At 44.0% G+C, this 16,210-nt stretch overlaps 1 protein-coding gene across 1 annotated transcript in view; it reads left to right on the forward strand.

The window, feature by feature from the left end:
* Window positions 1-11,749: 11,749 nt before the first annotated feature.
* Window positions 11,750-16,210, forward strand: part of GDF11 (growth differentiation factor 11) — a 197,371-nt gene continuing 192,910 nt past the window's right edge. The window contains exon 1 of the mRNA XM_077483436.1: window positions 11,750-12,280. Coding sequence (XP_077339562.1) covers window positions 11,872-12,280 — 409 coding nt within the window. The 5' untranslated portion in view covers window positions 11,750-11,871. The remainder of the gene's footprint in view (window positions 12,281-16,210) is intronic.

Genomic DNA, 16,210 nt, shown 5'->3' on the forward strand with positions numbered 1-16,210 from the left:
TTGAAGTGTTTTGTGGTATTTGTGGATGAGGCTCTTTATCTTCTCAGATGGTAAAGCTGTCCATTCCTCTTGGCAAAAAGCCTCCAGTTCCTGTAAATTCTTGGGCTGTGTTGCATGAACTGCATGTTTGAGATCTCCCCAGTGTGGCTCAATGATATTGAGCTCAGGAGACTGAGATGGCCACTCCAGAACCTTCACTTTATTCTGCTGTAGCCAATGACAGGTCGACTTGGCCTTGTGTTTCGGATCATTGTCATGTTGGAATGTCCAAGTACGTCCCATCCACAGCTTACTGGCTGATGAATGCAAATGTTCCTCCGGTGTATTTTGATAACATACTGCATTCATCTTGTCATTAATTTTGACCAAATTTCCTGTGCCTTTGTAGCTCACACATCTCTAAAACATCAGCGATCCACCTCCGTGTTTCACAGTAGGAATGGTGTACCTTTCTTCATAGGCCTTGTTGACTCCTCTCCAAATGTAAGGTTTATGGTTTTGGCCAAAAAGCTAAGTTTTGGTCTCATCACTGCAAATTACTTTGTGCCAGAAGGTTTGAGGCTTGTCTCTGTGCTGTTTGGCATATTGTAAGCGGGATACTTTGTGGCATTTGGGTAGTAATGGCTTTCTTCTGGTGACTTGACCATGCAGCCAATCTTTCTTCAAGTACCTCCTTATTGTGCACCTTGAAACAGCCACATCACATGTTTTCAGAGAGCCCTGTATTTCACCTGAAGTTATTTGTGGGTTTTTCTCTGCATCCCGAATAATATTCCTGGTAGTTGTGGCTGAAATTTTAGTTGGTCTACCTGACCGTGGTTTGGTTTCAACTGAACTCCTCATTTTTCACTTCTTGATTAGAGTTTGAACACTGCTGATTGGCATTCTCAATTCCTTGGATATCTTTTTTATATCTCTTTCCTGTTTTATACAGTTCAACTACCTTTTCCCACAGATCCTTTGACAATTCTTTTGCTTTCTTCATGACTCAGAATCCAGACACATCAGTGCAGCATTAGATGAAAGATGCAAGGGTCTGTCGAGAGTCCAGAAACCCACTGACCTTTTATACACACACACACACACACACACACACACACACACACACACACACACACACACACACACACACACTAATTACAAACAAACAGATCACAGGTGAGGATGGCTACCTTTAATAGCCATTCAAACCCCTACGTGTCAACTTGTCGGCATGTTATCAGGCCAAAATCACCAGGGTATGTAAACTTTTGATCAGGGTCATTTTGGTAGTTTCTGTTGTCATTATGATTTAAAAAGATTAACCACAGTGTTGATCGATAATAAATGGCTTCAGCCAAACACTAACCATGAGTGACAGAAATGTTTTTGTGTTATCATTCATATTCTCTGAAAAATGGCCAAGAAATCATAAATTCTGCCAGAGTATGTAAACTAATGAGGACAACTATATATTGAAATCGTTGATGTACAGTAATACACAGGGATCATACAACTCGACACGTTTTGCGAGTCACTGCTCGCTTCATCAGGAGTAGATGTAAATGCAGTGTATCTACAGAATAAAAATATCAATGAGAAATATATAGCAAAGATAAATCTCATAAACCAAATAGGGGGGACCTTACACAAAGAGATCCCATACTCCCATATGAACTAAGCCAACGTCTTAAAAGCGAATTAACCAACAGGTGGCGGCAAGGTGTGTCTGCCCTTGGAGCTGAAGGAAAGGAACCAGCAAAAACCCCAGGGGGACCAATGGAGGGCAAGCATAACATGGGAGCCAGAGAGTACCTTTTGATGTCCCTCAATGTCCAACACGATTAGCAGCTGCAACAAAAATTGATATTTAAATGGTCAAATAAGTACTAGGAAGGCCAACCATATGTGTAATATGTATATATAAAGGGTCTATATAGTGCATTATCTAATCAGATAATGCTGTACCAATTGAGCGCTGCACCTGTGCCACCCAGGTGCACCAGTACTCAGGGATTGCATGCATAGGAGCTAAACACCCCATGTGCAAGGGGCCCTAGGTGTGAGGTATAGATCTGTATAAAAATACTATGTAGGTATTATGCCTAACATTGTGTAAATCATGGGTGTTATTTTTACTCATTATTTTCTAAGAGTGCAGGATAGATAAATTAACAACATAAATAAATGCATACCATAAATATACTAATTAGTTTATTTTATTAAAATGTATCTTCGGAAGCAATATTTTCCTGCAGTTATTTGTAAAAGATATATTGTATAAGTTTCAAATGATTTTTGTGAACCCATTCATAGCGTGCCTACACCCTTAAGAAAGGTAGCCTACAACTCACGTCTCACAATGATGTTGTGTCATGCATTTTTAAAATGAGACTGAGAAGTTAAACCTACTCTATAGTTATTAATCAGTCAGTGTGTAAAAACCGATTGCAGAGTTAATTTCATAATTTATCTTACCTAACAATCTACTTTAGGTGTTTAAAGAGATAGCCCACCTTTACCACAAAACTGCCTATGCAGTTAAGGGGCATCAGTAAATAAAAACAAACTGTGCAGTTCTGACTAAAGATGAATAACACACTTCTTGTAAAAAAAAAAAAAGGTGAATAACGCCCATGATATAGGCGTAGGCCATTTACATACCTTATGAAGCCTGACTGGAATACTCCCAGGACATTGCTAAGTAAGGCCTAGTCATCACTACTCACCTCCACCATCACAGGAGTGAGCTCCCAAATGCCTGAGATCAGAGCCACTACATCAGGGGAGAAAGAGTATGTGAGGGGGTTTGAATCAGAGAAAGAGCTCTCTCCTGTGATGGTGGAAGAGAGCAGTGATGACTAGGCCTCGCTTAGTAATGTCCTGGGAGTACTTAGCAATGTCCTGGGAGTATTCCAGTCAGACGTCATAAGGTATGTAAATGGATTACATCTATAGCAAGGGTTTTATTCATCTTTAGTCAGAGATGCACAGTTTGTTTTAATCTACAAACATCCCTTACCCGCATGGGCAAGTTTTTTTTGTAAGGGCCAGTTCACAATACATGCAGTCCAGTGTGTTTTTTTTCTACATTCAATCATGGAAAGTAGGTTATATGGTTTTCAATGGCATAGTTCACACCAGTGCTTGCAGTTCCAGAAAAAAAAGTAGAACATGCTGCATTTTTCCTGCACTAGACTGTACTGGAATGCTATAAAACGTAAAAAAAATGCACTGGAATGCACATGAACCCATTAAAAATGCACTGGAACACACATGTCCTTATTTAAGTGGAAGTTGATGAAAAAAAAAAATCCCTGCAACTATAGACACCATGGATCTAACACTAACCTATCTATCCCTGTAAAGAAAAAATGAGTATACATACCATTTTGGAAGCCGATCTGACCCACTCCGACCTGATCTCTAGCAGTGGAAGCTCTGCAGAGGACACGGAGGACAATGACTGTGAAATGAATGTGAAATGACATCACCCATAGAGTTACTATGGGGCTTCTGTTGTCCTCCGTCTCCTCCGCACCCACCTCTGCAGTGAAGCCGCGGCTGACAGCTCAGCATAGGATCAGGTTAAAGCAGGTCCGATCAGCTTCCAAAAAAGGTATGTATACTAATTTTTTTCTTTACAGGGATAGAGAGGTTAATGTTAGATCCCTGGTGTCTATAGATGCAGGCATTTTAGTTTTTGCATGGACTTCCACCTTAAAAAATGGGGGGAAAACTGCACTGGACTGCATCAAAAACGCATCAAAAACGCACATGCAGAAAAGTATCTGGAACACATCCGGACTGCGTTTCTATGGTGTGAACTGGCCCTAAAAGGAACTATCCTTTTAACCTTTCTATGTATGTAGAACTTGTCACTTCCAGTGACATGCATTAAAATGACGTTGATATGTAAATTTAGTGATTTTCTGTGTATTTTAACAACTTGAACTCTGGATGGTTTTACTCCCTTCATGACCAGGCCATTTTTTGCTATTCAAGACTGCACTACTTTAAATGGCAATTGCACAGTCATGCAACACTGTACACAAACATTTAAATTGTTTATTTTCACACAAACACAGCTTTCTTTAGGTGGTATTTGAACACCACTGTTTTTTTTTTTTTTTTGCTTCATAAATGAAAATATACCAAACATTTAGAAAAAAAAAAAAAAAAAGATTTTCTACTTTCTGTTGTCATCCAATCAAATATCCAATAAAATTGAATTTCTTGGTAACAGAGTATTGCATTTTAAGTGTACAGGTCAAAAACGAATAATAAAATCGTTATTGAAAAAAATAAAATCTAATTTCTTCATGAATTTAGGCCAAAATATATTCTGCTGCTATGGTAATTTGAAAATTGATCAATCCTTATGTAATGACATCTTATTTCTTGAGGCCCTTAAAATGCCAGGACAGTACAAATACCCCCAAATAGTAGACTGTCTGAGGTATTTAGTAAGAGGCATGGCGAGTTTTTCGAAGTTGTAATTTTTTTGTCAATCAAATCCAGTGACACGGAACCCGGGTGGCAGGGCCGAGTCCTGTTGTCTATGTAAATGGACACAGCAGGGCTCTGGCGTGCCCCCATGGAAAGTGGCTCTCTGTGGGGACACTCGAGAAGAGGAGGAGCCAGGAGCCCCACAGGGGGACCCCAGAAAAGGAGAATCGGGGTCACTCTGTGCAAAACCTTTGCACAGAGGAGGTAAGTGTAGCGCCGGGCTCCTGAAGAGCATGCACTATGTTTTTCAAAGTTAAAATTTACCCAAACTACAGTTTGGTTTGGGTCTATTTGTCTAAATTTGACTTCTGTGTCAGTCTGACTGGACTGTGAAATGTTCAGCCTGGCCGCAGGGGGTACTGTTTCTGGTGGCGGGCGTGGAACTTTGGTCTGGTCAGGCGCTTAAGTTACTCTTTCGGAGCCAGGTCAGTGGGAGTGGCCCTCTCGGTGTGCCCTCTGGGAGAGGGTATCCTAAGTTAAAAGACTGTTCAATGGTTGAAGTTTGCAAATAAAATCCATTCAACTGGATCTATTGTCAGTCTCAAGTTACTGGGTCACCTACCACAGGACATCCCCTAGGCGTGAAATAAGGAGAAGCGGAAGGTAATGGTAAGCCCAAAAATAGCCAGCAGCTCCTTCGGGGGTTAGTGCTTCATAAGTATAACATGTTTGTTATTTAAAAAACAAAGTTTTACAATCACTTTAAAATTTTTATTTTTTTTTACTGTTTTATATATACTTTCATCGTAGTAGTTCAGTGTCACCATAGTGACACTGTACTACACTGGGGGGTATTCAGGGATTGTTTTTTTTTTTATACTATGATCACTGTAACAGCAATGTTTTGAACTGTCATGAATGGGTTATGTTCATAATAGCTGTGATTACTAATGTGTGCTGTGATTGCCCCACAGCTATCACATGGTACAGGGTACTGTGATTGACCCAGGTACTATGTGATAGTTGGGCAAATCACAGCATCACAATACTAAGCACAGCTTTTATTAATGAAACCCATTCACAACAGTTATGTTTACATTGTAAACATGTGATCGCATAGCGATCACATGATACACCAGCCGCTGGTGTATCAGTAGCCAGGTATTAGGAGCCACAATCTGCTGTGTCCAGTGGAGAAATGCGCTGCGCACCCATGAGCTGGTGACATGCATGTACACGATTCAGCCTGCCCATAGTAAATATACAGTGGGTGGGTGGGAACTGGTTAATTTCTGTGTTTGAGAGGCAAACTGTGCCTGAAGTGCCTAAATCCATTCTTATTATCAAGGAAAAGTCATAATGTTTCCCATATGGACTGGGCAAATGTTTGATTTCATATTCTTACCCAAGGCAACTGGGGCAGCGCAGCTTTTTATATATATTCTAGAATGATTGCCAGTGACATTCAGTGATAGCTTTTTAGGGCTCATTCACATGAAAGCATTCAGGTGTAAGTGAGTATGCAGTTTTGTATCTTTTATTCCTTCCCAGTTCCATGTTCCAGTTTAGGTTGGTGCCTTTTTCTTGCAACATCCTATGGAGCCACCCTTGCATACAGACACTGGAGTTGTGTCTCCCTACACTGTGTACCTCAATAGAAAAACACAGCCCCATAACCTCAGATAACAAGATACTCCCCTGCCCCCCCCCCCCCCCCCCAAACTCCAGACTGCACTTTCCACTGTTAAATCCAAAGTTTATTCATAGCTCCCATCTGTCCCTGATTTTGTGGAACTGTCTCTGATATGGAATAAAGTCCCTCCATCCCTCTTTCTTCCTCATTCGTCCCTCATTTTGGTCTGATCTATTTAATTGTATATAGAAAGCACATTTTTACCTTATCAAAAAGTGTTTCCCAGTGCTAAAACTTTCATCCAATTTTTACATTGCTGCATTTGTAAATTTCAGGCTCCAGTATAAAGGAATAGTAGTGTTAAAAAAAAAGCAAAAGTGATTTTAAATAAATCTTTTTTGTATAATTCTCCGTTAAGGGAGCATGACAGGAGGTGTGTCCTAAGCCTACATACTTTTACTAATAGGTGTCCCTTGTTTCCATATCAATAGTTGGGAGGTATGGTTTAGGTATGGCAATTTTCACATAGTTACAATATGTATGGGTAAAAATGTATGTGTTATTCCTGTGGGATCCCAATGGAAGCTAGAAGCATTGCTACTACAGTGTCTCCTGTGCACAGCAAGCACCAGAGGAGCCACTTGGCACAAGACACGGAAGCTAGCAGAACTCACCGTATTAGTGGTGCCTAGTACAGTGTTCTCCAGACTCCAGGTGGATCCCACAGGTATGGTACATACTTACATTGGTCCAAACAACCATGTAACTATATAATTGCTGTACTAAACCTCAGCTTTAAGGCTCAACTCTGTTAAAAGTGAAAATAATACCTTTCTGTGCCTGCACTGCAAGGGTTAATTGCTCATTTAAAGTGGAACTTTATGTTAGATAATGAAAATGGGCGGACAGGCAGAATTTTTAATGTAGAAAAGACATGCTTTGTTTCTTCTGCATTAACCACTTCAGTACAGGGCATTTTCACCCCCTTCCTGCCCAGGCCAATTTTCAGTGTTCAGCGCTGTAACACTTTAAAGCGGGAGTCCGCCGGGACTCCGCGTTTTTTTTTTTTTTAAAAGCCAGCAGCTACAAATACTGCAGCTGCTGACTTTTAAAATAGTGACACTTATCTGTCCAGCGCGCCCGCGATGTCGGCACCCGAAGCCGATCTCTAGATCGTCTGTCGGGTGCTGCCGCCGCCATCTTGGGTATGGGAATCAGGAAATGGAGCCTTTCGGCTTCATTTCCCGGTTCCCTACTGCGCATGCGCGAATCGCGCTGCGCAATAAGGACGGTCCCCGCTGCTTCTGGGATCTGTGTGTTTCCCAGCAGGCAGCGGGGCACTTGCGGAAAGGGGCGGGCACTTGCGGAAAGGGGCGGGCACTTGCGGAAAGGGGCGTAATCTACGCCCCTTTCCGCAGAGAGCTATCCCGGAATTGGGTGCAGAATACCTGTACTGTACAGGTATCTGCACCCCCCTCCCCCCTGAAAGGTGCCAATTGTGGCGCCGGAGGGGGGGAGGGTTCCGATGAGCGGAGGTCCACTTTAGGGTGGACCTCCGCTTTAAATGGCAATTGTGCGGTCATGCAACACTGTACCCAAATGATTTTTATAATTTTTTTCCCACAAATAGAGCTTTCTTTTGGTGGTATTTGATCACCTCTGTGGTTTTTATAAACAAAAGAAGAGTGACAAGTTTGAAAAAAACACAATATTTTTTACTTTTTGCTATAATAAATATCACAATTTTTAAAAAACCAAAACACATTTTTTCCTATTCTTCTACATATTTTTTGTAAAAAAAATTGCGCTAAATGTATATTGATTGGTTTGTGCAAAAGTTATAGCGTCTACAAAATAGGGAATAGATTTATGGCATTTGTATTATTATTTTTTTTTTTTTACTAGTAATGGTGGCTATCTGCGATTTTTATCATTACTGTGACATTATGGCGGACATATTGGACACTTTTGACACTATTTTGGGACCACTGACAATTATACAGCGATCAGTGCTATAAAAATGCACTGATTACTATATAAATGTCACTGGCAGGGAAGGAGTTAACACTAAGGGGCGATCAAGGGGTTAAATGTGAGTGATTCTAACTGTAGGGGGATGGGACTCACAAGGGGAGGAGACCGATCAGTGTTCCTCTGTAATGGGAACACACGATCGGACTCCTCTCCCCTGATAGGACATGGATCTGTGTGTTTACACAACAGATCCACTTCCTGGCTCTGTTACCGGCAATGGCAGGTGCCCGGCGGACATCGTAGCCGCCGGGCACACGCATCGGCTCCCGAGTGACGCGGCGGGCGCGTACTCCCCCCATCCTCAGTTGGGAAGCCGAGGACGTCATATGACGCCCACCTAGGATGGGAGATCCCTTCTGTGGACATCATTTGACCATGAGCGGGTTGTGAAATGGTTAAAGCTACTTACCTGCCTCTCTGCCCCTGTACAATGAGTTGGGCACGCACAGCTCACTCCACCAATTCAGCAATGCTGAAGCTAATGAACTCCTGCACATGCATGGGAGTATTGTCAGCTTGGCCTAGCTAATGACAGTGGCCAGCACTCGAGACCCTGAAGCCGACCACCCAAAGATGTCAGTGTTTGGTGGGGATTTCCGGGACAGCACATTGCTGGATTGAAGCTGAGTGCATAGTTCCCAACTGTCCCTGATTTCAAGGGACTGTCCCTGATTTGGAGCAATGTCCCTCTGTCCCTCGTTCCTCCTGATTTGTCCCTCATTTTGGTCTGATGTATATAGTTGTATATAAAATGCACTTTTTAGCTATCAAAAAGTGTTTTCCAGCGCTAAAGTTTCATCGGATTTCTAAATTGCTGCATTTGTGAATTCCAAAAGCCAATATAAAGGAATAGTAGTGATAAAAAAGCACTTGTGGGTTTAACCAATCTTATTTTTTTGTACAATTCTCCTTTAAGGAGGTGTGGCAGGGGGTGTGTCCTATGCCTGATTACTTTTGCTGAGGCGTCCCTCATTCCCATCTTAAAGAGTTGGGAGGTATGTGAGTGTGCGGTCTCAGAGGACCACAGCCGCGCTGAATGGTATGTGTAAGTAACCCAGACAATAAGCTATCGAAAGAAGGTGTCGCCGCCCCTATGTCTCACAGACCCAAAGGAGTGTAAGGTATGTGAGTGTAGTTCTGATTTAAGCCCCGGTTCACATATATGCGGTGCGGGAAACAAAGTGAATCGGGAGCGTTTTCTGCAGCACCCTGAAATCACGCTCTGTTCATGCGATCTTCCACTGGTGTCAAATTAATTATCATTTTAAATGAATGACCCCCCAAAACAGGTCCCAAAACACAGTGCGATTGCAAGAATCAGATTGCATGAGTGTGAACACCAATGGTATAGACAGGGCCGTTTTTAATATTGATTGGACCCTGGGCAAAACTTTTCTTGGGGCCCCCCTCTCCCCATGCAGTTTCACTCTCCACCTGCTCTGAGACATACAATAAATAGCAGTTAGACTCAAATTCAGTTTACTGAATCAGGCACCTATTGCGATTGGTTGCCAGTGGTTACAGTGTACCATTACCGCTCACTGACTGGTTGCCAAAGGTACAGCACACATTACGGCTCACTGATTAGTTGCTAGAGGTACAGCACATGATTTCTGCTTGTTGATTGGTTGCTAGAGATTACTGTGGGGCATGATATACATATCAATCCTGCTGGCCGCTGCAATTTACATATGAATGTCACCACAATTTACATATCAATTTCCGCAATTTACATGTAAACATGTGGTCTGCATGTGAGTCATCTGTACATCACAATAGGGCAGAGCTGGACAGCATTAGTAGCAACACTTCACACTGACATATTGGGACACAGCACAGGACTAAAACCTCAAGGGATGAAGGAATTTAAACCAGAATAGTTGGCAAGTATGAGGCAGCTGCTTTGGGCCCCACAACAATGACAGGGCCCTTTTGCCCTGCCTTAAAAACGGCCCTGGGTATAGAGTGATTAGGTGTCCAGGAAGCCGCACATCAAGTCAAAACCTGCTGTATGATAGTGAATGGCAGTCTCAGCCTGGGGGCGTGGCATATGTTGTGGGTGTGGCCTAGCGGGAGTCCAGGCTGAGACTCAGGCTGAACGGGTGAGTCTGGACCTCCGCCAGGCCACACCCACAACACATGCCACGCCCCCAGGCCGAGACTCCCATTCACTATCATGCGACAGGTCTTGACTTGATGTGCTGATTCTGGGACACCTAGTCACTACCATTGCCTGGAGCATAGACAAGCTGGCCAGCACTCACAGCGGTGGGCACAGGACTCCATTTCCATACAGTTTGAACGGCCCACACACATATCTTTGGCGTATAGTGTAAGCACTGATGCGATCCAATTCCAGTGCAGAAAAAAAAAAAGAAAAGAAATGATGTCTGCACCTTTTTTGTGCGGTGTGAATTGAGCCCATACAAAATATATTGGCTCAAATTGTACTGTAAAGAATCGCATTCGATTTGAATAGGAATGCAGTACGATTGGTGTCTTGGCGTCTCCTCTTCGGTGTCTCCTGCTTGGCATCTCCTTGTCGGTGGCTTCCTCCTCCTCCGGTGGCTGATGCGATCGCTTCTCCTCTCGGCCAATTGGGTCTCAGGACCCGCTTTCTAATTGGCTGGGAGGAGAATCAGGAAGACAATAGTAAATATTTGCTATTGTCACACAGCTGGGTGGGCTCAGAGTGCAGTGCTCTGTGCCCCAAGCCCACCCTTTTTTGAAGCCTCAGGCTAAAAAAAAAAAAACCCTATTGGAATCCATGCATCTGGTGCCCTGTATGTTAGATTAGGGGCCGGGCGCATGGATTGGGGGAACCCATATGGACGAGCTGCCACTGGTCCTATTCCCCATCCGTCTAGCACAGGGGTAGGGAACCTTGGCTCTCCAGCTTTTGAAACTACAAGTCCCATGAGACATTGCAAGACCCTAACAATCACAGGGATGACTCCTAGAGGCAGAGGCATGATGGGATTTGTAGTTTCAAAACAGCTGGAGAGCCGAGGTTCCCTCAGATTGAAACAAACAGGCGGTCTGTTTCCACTTGATTGCCCCACAGAGGAGAGTGGGACTGTTTCCGCTATGCAGAGTGGACACGGATCTGTCATCTGCCTGCTCCGTGGGGATCAGCGGAGACCTCTCCCGCTGAGCAAGTGGATTCCGCTTAATGAGGGCGCCCGTGTGAAAGGCGCCTCAATGCGCAATTCCACATGTGCAGCCCCTCTGCAAGGGATCATTTTCTTCTTTACCAGAGGTGCACTTTAACTCTTTCCTGTGAAGACCAGAAGTTCAGGGAAGCAGAACTGAGAGAGCAGGAGTCAGCATCATTGAAAAGTTGGGTAAGAATTTTACTGGGGAATATTTTATTTTATTGAGCACAATGAGTTCAAATAAAAATGCTGAGGGTTTAACAACACTTATAAAGAACTGAGGGTTGAATATGAGTGTAAGCTGTGAGTGTGCCCAGTCCATGACATCAGAGTCACTTTCTACCTCCTGTTCTCTTCCTCTCCCTTTCTCTCTCTCTCTCTTCTTTTTTTTTTTACTTTGTTGACAGCCCTGGTAGGGGCCTTTTGTTACCTCTCCAGCCAATGAAAGCATTTTACGACAGAGAACAGTTGGGATATAAAAAGAAGGAGTCCCTGAGCCTAGTACATGATGTGTGCTCGCCTAGCCCTCCCCTATAAAGACCTGCACCAGGCAGCTGTCCTCATAGTGGTCACCACCAGCAGCAGCACCACCACCAGTACAAGCACAAGTCGCCGTCCGCTATGCTGGCTCAGCGGTACCCTGTGCTCTTCTCTATACTCATCCTGTCTGTGGAGTTCTCCAGGAGATCGGGGGGGACGGAGGCGGTGATGGAGAAGAGCTCCGTGCAGGTGGTGGAGACTTCCCTGGCAGAGAGTGAAGAGCACGACTGTCCGGTGTGTATGTGGAGGAAACACAGCAAGGAGATGAGGCTGGAGAGTATCAAATCTCAGATCCTCAGCAAACTCCGGCTAAAGGAAGCCCCCAATATCACCCGGGAGGTGGTCAACCAGCTACTGCCAAAGGCACCCCCTCTACAGCAGATCCTGGACCAGCATGAGTTCCAGGGGGACTCCTTCCAGCACCATGCTTTCGTGGAAGAGGATGAGTATCATGCCACCACGGAGACTGTCATCAGCATGGCACAGGAGAGTGAGTACCTTCCTTCCCTCCCTCCCTCCCTCTTTCCTTCCATCCTTCCTTCATTCCCTCCTTTCATCCTTCCTTTCCTCCTTCCCTCTTTCCTTCCATCCTTCCCTCATTACCTCATTTCATCCTTCCTTTCCTCCTTCCCTCTTTCCTTCCATACTTCCTTCATTTTCCCTCCTTTCATCCTTCCTTTCCTCCTTCCATCCTTCTTTACCTCCTTCCATCCTTCCTTCATTCCCTCCTTTCATCCTTCCTTTCCTCCTTCCTTCCTTCCGTCCCTCCTTCCTTCCCTCTTTCCTTCCATCCTTCCTTCATTCCCTCCTTTCCTCCTTCCTTCCTTCCCTCTTTCCTTCCCTTCTTCCTTCATTCCCTCCTTCCATCCTTCCTTCCCTCTTTCCTTCCATCCTTCCTTCCCTCTTTCCTTCCATCCTTCCTTCATTACCTCCTTTCCTCCTTCCTTCCTTCCCTCTTTCCTTCCATTCTTCCTTCATTCCCTCATCCATCCTTCCTTTCCTCCTTCCATCCTTCCTTCCCTCTTTCCTTCCATTCTTCCTTCATTCCCTCATCCATCCTTCCTTTCCTCCTTCCATCCTTCCTTCCCTCCTTCCCTCTTTCCTTCCATTCTTCCTTCATTCCCTCCTTTCATCCTTCCGTCTCTCTTTCCTTCCTTCCTTCCACCCTTACTTCCGTCCCTTCTTCCATCCTTCCCTCCATCCATCACTCCCTCCTTCCTTCCTTCTATCCTTCCTTCCTTCACTCCTTCCTTCCTTCCCTACTTCCCACCTCCCTTCCTACCTTCCCTCCTTCATTCCCTTCTTCATCCTTCCCTCCTTCCTTCCTTCCTTCCATCCTTCCCTCCTTCCTTCCTTTCTTCCATTCTTCCTTTCCTCCTTCCTCCATACAGGTGCTTTGTACCCACGTGTGACAGCTGATCATGGCATGACTGGCACAGAAGGATCCATATGTCCTCCTCTGCCACATGCCTTGCATGTATTACTTAAAGTATATCTAAACTCATAGTAGGGAAGGGTTAGAACCCCTGTTGGAGTTTTCCTGTCTATTCGCCTTTTCTATAAGGGATTATTCACACAGGGGGCAGCTAAAGCAAGAGGTTGAACTATGGTTTTCACCATCCCCTGACTGCCCACCTGAACCCAGAAATGCATCTGCTCAAACATTAAGAGCCCTTTCACACTGGGGCTGCCCCACTCATTTTAACGTCACTTTAGCGATATTTAAGTGTCACTTTTCGGCGGCTAACGGGCAGCTTTTAACCCCAAAGAAGTAGTAAAAAGCACCCGTGTTGCAGCGCTTCCGAAACGCTTTTCAGGAACTTCGAAAGCACTGCCCATTAATTTCAATGGGCAGGGGCAGTGTAGCGCTCCCTAACTGACCCAAAGATGCTGCTTGCAGGACTTTTTCTAATGTCCCACAAGCGCACCGCCCCACTGTGAAAGCACTCAGGCTTTTACATTCGGGTGGCATGTGAGGCAGTTTTCAGGTGCTTTACAGGCGCTATTTCTAGCAATAAAACGCCTGAAAACTGCTTCAGTGTGAAAGGGCTCCAAATGCCATGTGACTTTTTTCAGTGTATGGGGACCATGCCACAACAGCATGCAGTGCAGCATTTTGAGGGTTAACACATCATCTCCTTACCACCTGTCAAACGCTTCTGGAAAGCATTTCACTGCTAATCACTTTTCAGAGTAGTGGCAGTAAAGCCTCACATGTGAATGAGCCCTTGTGCCCATGTGAATGAGCCATTTTTTGGGAAGTATTGATGTTGCTAGGAGGAGGCGTCTGTTGTCATGCAGAAAAGCTCACCAAAAATGCATGCACATGCATTTTTCATGTGTCTATGCAATTATATTGAAGTCTATAGAGCCAAAACTGTGCGGGAAAAAAGTTCCCATACAAAAAAATGCATTGCAGGAAACTGCATAGATGTGAACGGGACATATAAGAAATAAAGTAAATTGATTGTAGTGTGTTTCTGCAGGTCAGTAAAGTCATTAAAAAGTGCATAGATGGGCACCTAGCCTAAAGCTGGCCATACATTATACAGTCTTCTTATTCAAATTTCCTTTAGATTTACCTTCAACTATGTAGTGCAAGCACCTGCCTGATTGCATACAAATTCAAAGTGTTTAGGTTTGCCCTCATATTATATTTTGGTAAATCTAAAGGAAAATTGTACAAGAGAATTGTATAATGTGTGGCCAGCCTAAGGATACATTCACATGTGCAAGGCGGTGCGGATAGTTTGCTGGCATAGCACTCTGTCCAATGGCAGCCCTGGGTTATTTGGATGCTCTCTGCACGTGTAACGGGTCAAATGATCGCTACCTGTAAGCAGCACCAGCCGCTGATCTGTACAGAGTACAGATCTGACAGCTGTTGATGATCACGCACAGTGTGCGCAGGCAGCGTTTAGAACCGTATAATGTGCCGCAAAGTCTCCGTTGCACCAATTGGTGACAGTGCCGTTGGCAGAAATAGGCTCTGGTTTGGCATGCGATTTGACATGTCAAATCACATGTCAAATCGGCCCGATGTGAATGAGGGCTTATTGGCAAAGCTTAATTGAACAAGCTGAAGTTAGAAGCTGATTGGTTACTACACACAGCTGCACCTGATTCTGCGTTCACCAGTTTTTGTAACTCAACCCCAGTGTGATATTTTAATTTAAGTAAAAAAAAAAAAAAAGAGGAAAAGCAAACATGATACATTGTAGTAAAGCATCACACTGTCCCCTATAAAATGCACACCAGAGCGCTCTTTATATGAGGGATAGCGCTCGCCCACGGGTGCGAATGGACCCCTTAGCCCTGGTGACCCTTGGCGGATTGAAAGTGAGGAAAAGCCAAAATCTCAGGTTGTCGCAGGAACAGGAATTGCAGTACAATCTTCCAGTGGGGACAGCTGTTCCAGTGACAACTAAGACCCCATTCACACTTGTGCATTTTGTCAAAGATCCTAAATACTCAATATCCAAAATCCCATGGCTTTCAGTTGTGCCTATTCACACCTGTGGGAAGTGTTCTTTGAAGCTTGTAGCCCAGAAAAGCACTTCTCTTGGGCGATTTCAGAGACATCTGTGCGGGTTTCTGCACAGATGTCAATGGAAATCGCACCCCGAAATCGCCAAAAGTAGTACAGAAACTACTTTTGGCAAATGCGGCTTCTCACCAATTAGGGCGGCTCCATTTCCGGCAATTGCCGCAGATTTGGCATGCGATTTCCAAATCGCATTAATGTAAACCAGGGCTTTGAGCTGCAAGACTCAAGTTTTTGGACCTAATAGACTGCAATAGGAGTGTCTCAAAAACACGTGTATCACACGTTTTCCCCTAGTAACTAGATTTCCAAGGCTGCAAATAGTTACAAATAAAATTCAAGCCTGAGACCTAAATAAAAATGCCCTGAAAAAAAAAAAATCTGGGATTTTAACCCTTTCCTACTCGGTCCATATCCGGAAAAAAAAAAAAACGTTTGGGCTTTAGATATACTTTATGATGGCTGCATAGCATGTCTGAGAGTTTATTGCAGTGAACATCGTTATTGGTTGTATCGTTCTCCTAATATGTTGATTGAGCATGGTTTTACTATTGTGTTTTATAAGCCTGTGTGTACAGAAATAAGATTGATGCGATGAGTGAATTTAGATTCCTATGTAGAATAAACTTGGATACCTGGATGCAGGCATGTGCCTATAGTGTATTACTTCATTTGGAAGGTCATAGCAGGTTTAGGATGAGATTATGGATATGATTGTGTGCAGCGATCGGTCTTTATTTATTGTGGGGCATTTCTTTTGCTCTGAACATTTCAGGGAGTGCTGTATGATCAGGAGCATTGCTGAATACCTGGCTACAGAAACTTGTTGCTATTCTGTAACAAATAGTTGCACTTGGCAGCTTACTTTTTGTATTG

This window comes from Lithobates pipiens, unplaced genomic scaffold (assembly GCF_037356315.1).
Source record: "Lithobates pipiens isolate NorthernLeopardFrog02 unplaced genomic scaffold, aLitPip1_a1.2 Scaffold_16, whole genome shotgun sequence".
In the NCBI taxonomy this organism is placed as follows: domain Eukaryota; kingdom Metazoa; phylum Chordata; class Amphibia; order Anura; family Ranidae; genus Lithobates; species Lithobates pipiens.